General features: G+C 41.7%; 1 protein-coding gene across 1 annotated transcript in view; it reads left to right on the forward strand.

Moving 5' to 3' along the window:
- LOC139385691 (chordin-like) overlaps positions 1 to 14,112 on the forward strand; it is a 33,189-nt gene that overhangs the window by 11,957 nt on the left and 7,120 nt on the right. The window contains exons 10-14 of the mRNA XM_071130962.1: positions 6,314 to 6,461; positions 7,797 to 7,903; positions 8,050 to 8,329; positions 12,822 to 13,063; positions 13,279 to 13,392. Of these exons, the coding sequence (XP_070987063.1) occupies positions 6,314 to 6,461; positions 7,797 to 7,903; positions 8,050 to 8,329; positions 12,822 to 13,063; positions 13,279 to 13,392 (891 nt within the window). The remainder of the gene's footprint in view (positions 1 to 6,313; positions 6,462 to 7,796; positions 7,904 to 8,049; positions 8,330 to 12,821; positions 13,064 to 13,278; positions 13,393 to 14,112) is intronic.

Raw genomic sequence — 14,112 nt, forward strand, 5'->3', positions numbered from 1 at the left:
GAAACACACATTAGGGACAAGCCAAGAGGCGGGAGGAACGGTTGGAAACACACATTAGGGACAAGCCAAGAGGCGGGAGGAACGGTTGGAAACACACAGTAGGGACAAGCCAAGAGGCGGGAGGAAAGGGGGGGAAACACACATTAGGGACAAGCCAAGAGGCGGGAGGAACGGTTGGAAACACACATTAGGGACAAGCCAAGAGGCGGGAGGAACGGTTGGAAACACACAGTAGGGACAAGCCAAGAGGCGGGAGGAAAGGGGGGGAAACAGACATTAGGGACAAGCCAAGAGGCGGGAGGAAAGGGGGGGAAACACACATTAGGGACAAGCCAAGGGGCGGGAGGAAAGGGGGGAAACACACAGTAGGGACAAGCCAAGAGGCGGGAGGAAAGGGGGGGAAACAGACATTAGGGACAAGCCAAGAGGCAGGAGGAAAGGGGGGGAAACACACAGTAGGGACAAGCCAAGAGGGGGGAGGAAAGGGGGAAACACACAGTAGGGACAAGCCAAGAGGCGGGAGGAAAGGGGGGGAAACACACATTAGGGACAAGCCAAGAGGCGGGAGGAAAGGGGGGGAATTACACATTAGGGACAAGCCAAGAGGCGGGAGGAAACACACATTAGGAACAAGCCAAGAGGGGGGAGGAAAGGGGGGAAACACACATTAGGGACAAGCCAAGAGGCGGGAGGAAAGGGGGGGAAACACACATTAGGAACAAGCCAAGAGGCGGGAGGAAAGGGGGGGAAACACACAGTAGGGACAAGCCAAGAGGGGGGAGGAAAGGGGGGGAAACACACATTAGGGACAAGCCAAGAGGCAGGAGGAAACACATTAGGAACAAGCCAAGAGGGGGGAGGAAAGGGGGGAAACAGATGACATCGTGACACACTGTCCCGCTGAGATGGATGTGGTTCCTTCCCCACATCCTACTGCTGTTGTCAGTACTGAAGATCACTGTTAAACCTCCATAGAGACATGGGATGGACAGAGAAAAAGAAAGAGAGAGAGTGGAGAGGGGTCGTAAGAGACATGTAGTGAGGAAGAGATGGAGGGATGAGAGACAGAAAGGAAAATGTGAGAGAGGGTGAAAAGACATGCACACTCCTCACACATGTCAGTGGTTAGTTGTCTGTGGGATCAGAAAGGGGGAGGGAGGGGGGAGGAAAAGAGGAAGGGATGGAGGAAGGAGGAGGGATGAAAGAGGAGTCTGTTTTTAATCTGGTGGGAATTATGTGAATCTGAGAGTTGATGTGCCCCTCTTTCTGTTTTACACACACACACACACACACACACACACACACACACACACACACACACACACACACACACACACACACACACACACACAGACACACAACATATTTATTTATACATTCTACTGCCTTTCCTGCTCTTAATATATTACTGTCCTTTTAACTTTCCTTTCATTTCCAATCATGCTTTTTACTCTACACATTTCTCAATTACTCCTTCCTCTATCCTTTCTTTCCTTCCCTCTCTCCCTTCATCCCTCCTTCCCTCTCTCCCTTTATCCCTCCTTCCCTCTCTCCCTTCATCCCTCCATCCCTCTCTCCCTCTCTCCCTTCATCCCTCTCTCCCTTCATCCCTCCATCCCTCTCTCCCTCTCTCCCTTCATCCCTCCTTCCCTCTCTCCCTTCATCCCTCCATCCCTCTCTCCCTTCATCCCTCCATCCCTCTCTCCCTTCAACCCTCCATCCCTCTCTCCCTTCATCCCTCCTTCCCTCTCTCCCTTCATCCCTCCTTCCCTCTCTCCCTTCATCCCTCCATCCCTCTCTCCCTTCATCCCTCCATCCCTCTCTCCCTTCATCCCTCATCCCTCTCTCCCTTCATCCCTCTCTCCCTCTCTACCTTCATCCATCCATCACTCTCTCCCTTCATCCCTCCTTCCCTCTCTCCCTTCATCCCTCCTTCCCTCTCTCCCTTCATCCCTCCTTCCCTCTCTACCTTCATCCCTCCATCCCTCTCTCCCTTCATCCCTCCTTCCCTCTCTCCCTTCATCCCTCCATCCCTCTCTCCCTTCATCCCTCCTTCCCTCTCTCCCTTCATCCCTCCTTCCCTCTCTCCCTTCATCCCTCCATCCCTCTCTCCCTCCATCCCTCTCTCCCACTCTCTCTTTTGGCTCAACCCTGTCAATCGATTTATAGTACACGGATATGTGTATTGAAATGGGGCCATAAAAGTCACGTTTATTCACCATGGTCATACATCTGTCATATTAATACAACCTCTGTCTATCTGTCTATCTATCTGTCATATTAATACAAACTCTGTCTATCTGTCTATCTATCTGTCATATTAATACAAACTCTGTCTATCTATCTGTCATATTAATACAAACTCTGTCTATCTGTCTATCTATCTGTCATATTAATACAAACTATGTCTATCTATCTGTCATATTAATACAACCTCTGTCTATCTGTCTATCTATCTGTCATATTAATACAAACTCTGTCTATCTATCTGTCATATTAATACAACCTCTGTCTATCTGTCTATCTATCTGTCATATTAATACAAACTCTGTCTATCTGTCTATCTATCTGTCATATTAATACAACCTCTGTCTATCTGTCTATCTATCTGTCATATTAATACAAACTCTGTCTATCTATCTGTCATATTAATACAAACTCTGTCTATCTGTCTATCTATCTGTCATATTAATACAACCTCTGTCTATCTGTCTATCTATCTGTCATATTAATACAAACTCTGTCTATCTATCTGTCATATTAATACAACCTCTGTCTATCTGTCTATCTATCTGTCATATTAATACAAACTCTGTCTATCTATCTGTCATATTAATACAACCTCTGTCTATCTGTCTATCTATCTGTCATATTAATACAAACTCTGTCTATCTATCTGTCATATTAATACAACCTCTGTCTATCTGTCTATCTATCTGTCATATTAATACAAACTCTGTCTATCTATCTGTCATATTAATACAACCTCTGTCTATCTGTCTATCTATCTGTCATATTAATACAAACTCTGTCTATCTATCATATCTATCTGTCATATTAATACAAACTCTGTCTATCTATCTGTCATATTAATACAAACTCTGTCTATCTATCTGTCATATTAATACAAACTCTGTCTATCTGTCTATCTATCTGTCATATTAATACAAACTCTGTCTATCTATCTGTCATATTAATACAACCTCTGTCTATCTGTCTATCTATCTGTCATATTAATACAAACTCTGTCTATCTATCTGTCATATTAATACAACCTCTGTCTATCTGTCTATCTATCTGTCATATTAATACAAACTCTGTCTATCTATCTGTCATATTAATACAACCTCTGTCTATCTGTCTATCTATCTGTCATATTAATACAAACTCTGTCTATCTATCTGTCATATTAATACAACCTCTGTCTATCTGTCTATCTATCTGTCATATTAATACAAACTCTGTCTATCTATCTGTCATATTAATACAAACTCTGTCTATCTATCTGTCATATTAATACAAACTCTGTCTATCTGTCTATCTATCTGTCATATTAATACAAACTCTGTCTATCTATCTGTCATATTAATACAACCTCTGTCTATCTGTCTATCTATCTGTCATATTAATACAAACTCTGTCTATCTATCTGTCATATTAATACAACCTCTGTCTATCTGTCTATCTATCTGTCATATTAATACAAACTCTGTCTATCTATCTGTCATATTAATACAACCTCTGTCTATCTGTCTATCTATCTGTCATATTAATACAAACTATGTCTATCTATCTGTCATATTAATACAAACTCTGTCTATCTGTCTATCTATCTGTCATATTAATACAAACTCTGTCTATCTATCTGTCATATTAATACAACCTCTGTCTATCTGTCTATCTATCTGTCATATTAATACAAACTCTGTCTATCTATCTGTCATATTAATACAACCTCTGTCTATCTGTCTATCTATCTGTCATATTAATACAAACTCTGTCTATCTATCTGTCATATTAATACAACCTCTGTCTATCTGTCTATCTATCTGTCATATTAATACAAACTATGTCTATCTATCTGTCATATTAATACAACCTCTGTCTATCTGTCTATCTATCTGTCATATTAATACAAACTCTGTCTATCTGTCTATCTATCTGTCATATTAATACAAACTCTGTCTATCTATCTATCTATCTGTCATATTAATACAACCTCTGTCTATCTGTCTATCTATCTGTCATATTAATACAAACTCTGTCTATCTATCTATCTATCTGTCATATTAATACAACCTCTGTCTATCTGTCTATCTATCTGTCATATTAATACAAACTCTGTCTATCTATCTGTCATATTAATACAACCTCTGTCTATCTGTCTATCTATCTGTCATATTAATACAAACTATGTCTATCTATCTGTCATATTAATACAAACTCTGTCTATCTGTCTATCTATCTGTCATATTAATACAAACTCTGTCTATCTGTCTGTCATATTAATACAACCTCTGTCTATCTGTCTATCTATCTGTCATATTAATACAAACTCTGTCTATCTGTCTATCTATCTGTCATATTAATACAAACTCTGTCTATCTGTCTATCTATCTGTCATATTAATACAACCTCTGTCTATCTGTCTATCTATCTGTCATATTAATACAAACTCTGTCTATCTGTCTATCTATCTGTCATATTAATACAACCTCTGTCTATCTGTCTATCTATCTGTCATATTAATACAAACTCTGTCTATCTATCTGTCATATTAATACAACCTCTGTCTATCTGTCTATCTATCTGTCATATTAATACAAACTCTGTCTATCTATCTGTCATATTAATACAAACTCTGTCTATCTGTCTATCTATCTGTCATATTAATACAAACTCTGTCTATCTATCATATCTATCTGTCATATTAATACAAACTCTGTCTATCTATCTGTCATATTAATACAAACTCTGTCTATCTGTCTATCTATCTGTCATATTAATACAAACTCTGTCTATCTATCTGTCATATTAATACAAACTCTGTCTATCTATCATATCTATCTGTCATATTAATACAAACTCTGCCTATCTGTCATATCTATCTGTCATATTAATACAAACTTTGTCTATCTGTCCATCTCAAACTCTGTCTATTTCAAACTCTGTCTATCTATCTCAAACTCTGTCTATCTATCTCAAACTCTGTCTATCTGTCTATCTCAAACTCTGTCTATTTCAAACTCTGTCTATCTATCTCAAACTCTGTCTATCCATCTCAAACTCTGTATATCTATCTCAAACTCTATTTCAAACTCTGTCTATCCATCTCAAGTTCTGTCTATCTATCTCAAACCCTGTCTATCAATTTCAAACTCTGTCTATCAATTTCAAACTCTGTCTATCTATCTCAGACACTGTCTATCTCAAACTATCTATCTATCTCAAACCGTCTATCCATCTCAAACTCTGTCTATCTATCTCAAGTTCTGTCTATCTTTCTCAAACCCTGTCTATCAATTTAAAACTCTGTCTATCTATCTCAAACTCTGTCTATCTATCTCAAACTGTCTATCCATCTCAAACTCTGTCTATCAATTTCAAACTCTGTCTATCCATCTCAAACTCTGTCTATCCATCTCAAACTCTGTCTATCTATCTCAAACTGTCTATCCATCTCAAACTCTGTCTATCTATCTCAAGCTCTGTCTATCCATCTCAAACTCTGTCTATCTATCTCAATCTGTCTATCTCAAACTCTGTCTATCTATCTCAAACTCTGTCTATCCATCTCAAACTCTGTCTATCTATCTCAAACTCTGTCTATCTATCTCAAACTCTGTCTATCTCAAACTCTGTCTATCTATCTCAAACTCTGTCTATCTATCTCAAACTCTGTCTATCTATCTCAAACTCTGTCTATCTATCTCAAACTCTGTCTATCTCAAACTCTGTCTATCTATCTCAAACTCTGTCTATCTATCTCAAACTCTGGCGGTTGAAAGGATATGAAAATGGATGCAATGTGTGAGATATTAACCCCAATGCAAGCCATATTGTCGGTGTGTGTTGAGTTTATGTGAGCCTGTGTGTGTGTATGTATGTGTGGTGGGGGGGTTGTTGAGAGAGACAGAGTGTGTTGTAGTGACATAATTAGTGTTTTTCAGTGTCTGTATGTGTGTTTGTGAGTTTATCTATTATCTGTTATCTATTATCACCTTTCTGTGTTTGTTTGTGATAAGTCTAGTAAGAGATTTGGGTTTGGTTGTTCTGACGTTGTATCACCATTTCTCCAACTCTCTACCTTTAGGACACAGACTTTGCTGAGGTGCTGACAGACCTGAACAGTCGGGAGCTCTTCTGGTTGTCAAGGGGCCAGCTGGTGATCACCGTGGAAACTGAGGTCCAGGACCCCCGACACATCTCTGGCTTTATCACTGGCAGGAAGTCATGTGACAGTAAGCTCCACCGCCCTTTATGTAGAACAATCAGACAATCAGTGAACAGTCAGCCACTCAGACAGGTGATGGGTTGAATCGATTTGTTTGGAAGTTACTCGAGTCACTCAACATCACACCAACAACCTTCATTCCTCTTTTTATGAGTTCTATCCATCATTCTGTCATCCTGTCACACCTGAACCGAGGCCAGTCAGAGACCTACTGTAGGAGGAATGTGTTTTGTTCTCCTTCTTTTCCTCCATGGTTGTTTTAGCGATTCTCTCCCTTCTAGAAATACTCCCTCCTTCCTTCCATCTCTTCATTCTTTCAAGTCTTATCGCTGGAGTAAAACCATGTTTATAGCTCTGCGTTTTGACTTGGTGGTCCACCAAGATGGGGAGTGCTTGTCTGAGACATTTCAGCACGCACATGTTCCATTCAAGCGACTCTAACACAAACATACTTATATACTTAGATCACACTCACACACACATTGTCTTTTTCATACGCACACACACTTGGTGTACACACACAAACACACAAACACACACACACCCTGGGCGCTGCCAAGGTCACATTCTGCTGGACTTCACTCTCCATACGGGTGTTCCAGCTCCATGATTAACAGCTTGACGTTATGTGTGAAGAATTCAACCCAACACACTTGTTTCACTCTCTCCTTACATCTCTCTCTCTCTTCTTTTATTTTCCTTCTCTATTTGACTTTCCCTGTCTGTCTTCTAAACCCCTCCGTGTTCAACAAGGGTTACCTCATCCCAAGGTTATGGGTTAGCAGGTGAGGGTACACCATTTAAGCTACAATTCTCTCTTTTGAGATGACAAACACATACCCTCACCCTAAAGTTCTGTGTGGACTGGCTGTGCTGTATTCATTCCCCGTGATTGTCCCCACTTGGTGGAGGGATGACATGGTGTGTGTGTGTGTGTGTGCGTGCACACGTCTTTCTACAGCGGAGACGTGAGACAATGTGTTCTGGCCCTCTCTCGGCTCCCCCTGTCTGGCTCTCCAGACTAACATGGTGAATTATAACTCGACAGAGAGCATTGCCTCATGTCGCATGCAAGAGCTGCCTCATCATCACATTCAGATTGTAGTCATCTGGGTGTGAAATGGAAAGGGAACAATGTTTTGAGATCAGAGTCAGGGAGACCCTACTCACTCTCTCATCATCCTTCCTCGTTTCACCTTCAATTTACTTATTGGAAACATGAAAAGGTCCAAGTGTGGCACTGCTTATGTAATAGCAAGGATTTAAGAAAATATTTACTAAAACATTTTCCCTCTCTCATTTTTCTCTTTCCCTCCTCTACTCCCTCTCTTTGTCTTTCCAGCCATCCAAAGTGTCATGTCCAGTGGTGATGCATTGACACCAGGGAAGACAGGCGGTGTGGGATCAGCATTCTTTCATCTCCATGACAACGGCACCCTGGACTACCAGGTATGGATCTGAACTGAATTGAATTGATTTGAACTTCAAATAACTGAATCTAATGGAATTGTACTGTCACTATTTACATAACTGAACCAAACCAAACCACACTAAACTGAACCACCAAACCAACCCATATCCTGCTCTGTCCACAGGTCCATCTAGTGGGGGTATCCAGTGAGGTGATGGGTTTGACCATCGAGCTAAAGCCTCGGCGGCGCAGTAAGCGCTCCGTGCTGTATGACCTAACTCCAGAGTTCGACAGGCCCAGCGGGCGGGCGGCTGGCAGCTGGAGTCGCGTAGAGGCTCGTCACATTCACATGCTGCTGCAGAATGAACTGTTCATCAACGTGGCTACCGCACACAGCCAGGAGGGGGAGCTACGCGGACAGATCAAAGGCCTGCTCTACAGCGGCCTGGAGGCACCCAGACACGGTGAGACACTGACCTCAGACCAGAGCACTAGGGCTGAATCCTAAAGCACCCCCTTCCCCTTGCCCCTCCAGTTGTGGATTCACACGCGCCTCCACCATATGCACAAAGCTGACAGAGTCAAAATGATGGAAGGTGTAGGTACTAATTAGCCCTCCGAGGTATTTCATACGTTACATGTGTCAAGCCTCAAAATCAATGTTTAACAGTTACTGGGGTTTATATCTTGTAAAACGAAAGGAACATTTTTATCATTTGAATTTCATGCTGTTTTATTATTTAAATGTATTACATGAATCGCATCATTCAAGTCATATGTGTCCCAAAATGGATGGTTTTATTAATCCCCTCGCCAGTCTGAAAGTCACCCTCAGTAACAACGGAGGGCCCTCTGAGTTTCCTCAGTAACACGGGACAACGGAGGGCCCTCTGAGTTTCCTCAGTAACACGTGACAATAGAGGGCCCTCTGAGTTTCCTCAGTAACACGTGACAATAGAGGGCCCTCTGAGTTTCCTCAGTAACACGTGACAATAGAGGGCCCTCTGAGTTTCCTCAGTAACACGGGACAACGGAGGGCCCTCTGAGAGGGATGGTAAGGGTGAGGGACTGGTTTGGGTTTCACTGTAGCATAACTCAAATACGCCTAGGTTGAGTAAATGCAAAGGTCAGGGGTGGCGAACTCCAGTCCTCACAGTGTCCACAGAATCTTCTTTATAAAGTATCTGATAGACAACTCCAGTCCTCACAGTGTCCACAGAATCTTCTTTATAAAGTATCTGATAGACAACTCCAGTCCTCACAGTGTCCACAGAATCTTCTTTATAAAGTATCTGATAGACAACTCCAGTCCTCACAGTGTCCACAGAATCTTCTTTATAAAGTATCTGATAGACAACTCCAGTCCTCTAGTCACGGTGTCCACAGAATCTTCTTTATAAAGTATCTGATAGACAACTCCAGTCCTCTAGAGTAGAGTCACAGTGTCCACAGAATCTTATTTATAAAGTATCTGAAAGACAACTCCAGTCCTCTAGAGTAGAGTCACAGTGTCCACAGAATCTTCTTTATAAAGTATCTGAAAGACAACTCCAGTCCTCTAGAGTAGAGTCACAGTGTCCACAGAATCTTCTTTATAAAGTATCTGAAAGACAACTCCAGTCCTCTAGAGTAGAGTCACAGTGTCCACAGAATCTTCTTCATAAAGTATCTGATAGACAACTCCAGTCCTCTAGAGTAGAGTCACAGTGTCCACAGAATCTTCTTTATAAAGTATCTGATAGACAACTCCAGTCCTCTAGTCACAGTGTCCACAGAATCTTCTTTATAAAGTATCTGATAGACAACTCCAGTCCTCTAGTCACAGTGTCCACAGAATCTTCTTTATAAAGTATCTGATAGACAACTCCAGTCCTCTAGTCACAGTGTCAACAGAATCTTCTTTATAAAGTATCTGATAGACAACTCCAGTCCTCTAGAGTAGAGTCACAGTGTCCACAGAATCTTCTTTATAAAGTATCTGATAGACAACTCCAGTCCTCTAGTCACAGTGTCCACAGAATCTTCTTTATAAAGTATCTGATAGACAACTCCAGTCCTCTAGTCACAGTGTCCACATAATCTTCTTTATAAAGTATCTGATAGACAACTCCAGTCCTCTAGTCACAGTGTCCACAGAATCTTCTTCATAAAGTATCTGATAGACAACTCCAGTCCTCTAGAGTAGAGTCACAGTGTCCACAGAATCTTCTTTATAAAGTATCTGATAGACAACTCCAGTCCTCTAGAGTAGAGTCACAGTGTCCACAGAATCTTCTTTATAATGTATCTGATAGACAACTCCAGTCCTCTAGAGTAGAGTCACAGTGTCCACAGAATCTTCTTTATAAAGTATCTGATAGACAACTCCAGTCCTCTAGAGTAGAGTCACAGTGTCCACAGAATCGTCTTTATAAAGTATCTGATAGACAACTCCAGTCCTCTAGTCACAGTGTCCACAGAATCTTCTTCATAAAGTATCTGATAGACAACTCCAGTCCTCTAGAGTAGAGTCACAGTGTCCACAGAATCTTCTTTATAAAGTATATGATAGACAACTCCAGTCCTCTAGAGTAGAGTCACGGTGTCCACAGAATCTTCTTTATAAAGTATCTGATAGACAACTCCAGTCCTCTAGAGTAGAGTCACAGTGTCCACATAATCTTCTTTATAAAGTATCTGATAGACAACTCCAGTCCTCTAGAGTAGAGTCACAGTGTCCACAGAATCTTCTTTATAAATATCTGATAGACAACTCCAGTCCTCTAGAGTAGAGTCACAGTGTCCACAGAATCTTCTTTACAAAGTATCTGATAGACAACTCCAGTCCTCTAGTCACAGTGTCCACAGAATCTTCTTTATAAAGTATCTGATAGACAACTCCAGTCCTCTAGTCACAGTGTCCACAGAATCTTCTTTATAAAGTATCTGATAGACAACTCCAGTCCTCTAGTCACAGTGTCCACAGAATCTTCTTCATAAAGTATCTGATATACAACTCCAGTCCTCTAGAGTAGAGTCACAGTGTCCACAGAATCTTCTTTATAAAGTATCTGATAGACAACTCCAGTCCTCTAGAGTCACAGTGTCCACAGAATCTTCTTTATAAAGTATCTGATAGACAACTCCAGTCCTCTAGAGTAGAGTCACAGTGTCCACAGAATATTCTTTATAAAGTATCTGATAGACAACTCCAGTCCTCTAGAGTAGAGTCACAGTGTCCACAGAATCTTCTTTATAAAGTATCTGATAGACAACTCCAGTCCTCTAGTCACAGTGTCCACAGAATCTTCTTTATAAAGTATCTGATAGACAACTCCAGTCCCCTAGAGTAGAGTCACAGTGTCCACAGAATCTTCTTTATAAAGTATCTGATAGACAACTCCAGTCCTCTAGTCACAGTGTCCACAGAATCTTCTTTATAAAGTATCTGATAGACAACTCCAGTCCTCTAGTCACAGTGTCCACAGAATCTTCTTTATAAAGTATCTGATAGACAACTCCAGTCCTCTAGTCACAGTGTCCACAGAATCTTCTTCATAAAGTATCTGATAGACAACTCCAGTCCTCTAGAGTAGAGTCACAGTGTCCACAGAATATTCTTTATAAAGTATCTGATAGACAACTCCAGTCCTCTAGAGTCACAGTGTCCACAGAATCTTCTTTATAAAGTATCTGATAGACAACTCCAGTCCTCTAGAGTAGAGTCACAGTGTCCACAGAATATTCTTTATAAAGTATCTGATAGACAACTCCAGTCCTCTAGAGTAGAGTCACAGTGTCCACAGAATCTTCTTTATAAAGTATCTGATAGACAACTCCAGTCCTCTAGAGTAGAGTCACAGTGTCCACAGAATCTTCTTTATAAAGTATCTGATAGACAACTCCAGTCCTCTAGTCACAGTGTCCACAGAATCTTCTTTATAAAGTATCTGATAGACAACTCCAGTCCTCACAGTGTCCACAGAATCTTCTTTATAAAGTATCTGATAGACAACTCCAGTCCTCACAGTGTCCACAGAATCTTCTCCATAAAGTATCTGATAGACAACTCCAGTCCTCTAGTCACAGTGTCCACAGAATCTTCTTTATAAAGTATCTGATAGACAACTCCAGTCCTCACAGTGTCCACAGAATCTTCTCCATAAAGTATCTGATAGACAACTCCAGTCCTCTAGTCACAGTGTCCACAGAATCGTCTTTATAAAGTATCTGATAGACAACTCCAGTCCTCACAGTGTCCACAGAATCTTCTTTATAAAGTATCTGATAGACAACTCCAGTCCTCTAGAGTAGAGTCACAGTGTCCACAGAATCTTCTTTATAAAGTATCTGATAGACAACTCCAGTCCTCACAGTGTCCACAGAATCTTCTTTATAAAGTATCTGATAGACAACTCCAGTCCTCTAGAGTAGAGTCACAGTGTCCACAGAATCTTCTTTATAAAGTATCTGATAGACAACTCCAGTCCTCTAGAGTAGAGTCACAGTGTCCACATAATCTTCTTTATAAAGTATCTGATAGACAACTCCAGTCCTCTAGAGTAGAGTCACAGTGTCCACAGAATCTTCTTTATAAAGTATCTGATAGACAACTCCAGTCCTCTAGAGTAGAGTCACAGTGTCCACAGAATCTTCTTTATAAAGTATCTGATAGACAACTCCAGTCCTCTAGAGTAGAGTCACAGTGTCCACAGAATCTTCTTTATAAAGTATCTGATAGACAACTCCAGTCCTCTAGAGTAGAGTCACAGTGTCCACAGAATCTTCTTTATAAAGTATCTGATAGACAACTCCAGTCCTCTAGAGTAGAGTCACAGTGTCCACAGAATCTTCTTTATAAAGTATCTGAAAGACCACTCCAGTCCATGTTTGGGTGAAAAACATCAATCCCAATTTGACATTATTCTCTTTAACTCTAGTCTTTTGCTTTTAATATTTAACCCTCTCCTTCGCCAGATATTCCTGTCCCTCTGGCAGGCCAGTTTGTGGCTCCTCCGGTCCTGACTAGTGCTGGGGGCCATGCCTGGGTGTCTGTGGATGAGCGCTGTCACCTCCATTATGAGATCGTGGTGGCAGGCCTAAGCAAAGCTGAAGACCTCACAGTCAACGCCCACCTCCACGGATTGGCTGAAATCGGAGAACTTGACGAACGCAGCACCAATCACAAGAGACTGCTGACAGGGTTCTACGGTTCTCAGGTAGGCAGAGGAAGGCACATGAATAATCACAAACAAACACACATGAACAACTTTGTCATGACAGTATGATATAGAGAATGTCTATGACAGACTCTTACTCCATTCACTCTCTCTCTCTCTCTCTCTCTCTCTCTCTCTCTCTCTCGCTCTCTCTCTGTATATCTGTCTCACTCTCTGTCTGTCTTTCTGTCTCTCTCTCTGTGTCTCTCTCTCAGGCCCAGGGTGTGTTGAAGGACATCAGTGTAGAGTTGTTGCGTCACCTGGACAGAGGGACAGCCTTCATCCAGGTCAGCACCAAGGTCAACACCAGAGGAGAGATACGCGGACGGGTGAGTAGGACCACAGCCATAACACATTCCCTCCACAGCCATAACTCAACCACTCTAAACCATACCTCACTCTTAATGTCAACCCACACCCTTTAGTTTGATCATGCATTATTGGAATATATTGAGGATTATAGAGATGGAGCAATGACAGGTGGAAGAGAGGAGGAAGGGAGGGAGGTGAGGCCCCTCAGGGCCCTAGCCAGCTGAGTGTTTATGTGTGTGTGTGTGTGTGTGTGTGTGTGTGTGTGTGTGTGTGTGTGTGTGTGTGTGTGTGTGTGTGTTGATTGCTCACTTAGCCAGTGTGAGGCCACACAGACACGCACTCTCACTGGCAGGTGGTCTTGTGTTTTCAGAGACGTTTTGGTGAAAAAATAAAAGTTTGTGAGGACACACACACCCTCAAACAAACACATCGTTACACGCTAACATATTTGCAGGTGGACTGGTTGATGATTTTGTCTTAGCTGCCAGTGATTAGAATGAAAGAAATAAATGTGTAAGAACACACAAACCCAGTAAGGTCTGGCAGTTTTAATAGCAAACAGGTCTGACACAAACAGCAATCTGCCGTGGAGCCGTAGGGCCATGGGCAGAAAGTCGGCTGACAAGTACACTTTACAACAAGCCACAAGGCAGATGTGTCCAACCAATCATTAGCATCCTAACCTCTGTCTTCCCCCTCTCTCCCACCTTCCTTCCTCCTCATTGCTCTCTTTCTCT

The sequence above is a fragment of the Oncorhynchus clarkii genome, chromosome 27 (genome assembly GCF_045791955.1).
Source record: "Oncorhynchus clarkii lewisi isolate Uvic-CL-2024 chromosome 27, UVic_Ocla_1.0, whole genome shotgun sequence".
In the NCBI taxonomy this organism is placed as follows: Eukaryota; Metazoa; Chordata; class Actinopteri; order Salmoniformes; family Salmonidae; genus Oncorhynchus; species Oncorhynchus clarkii.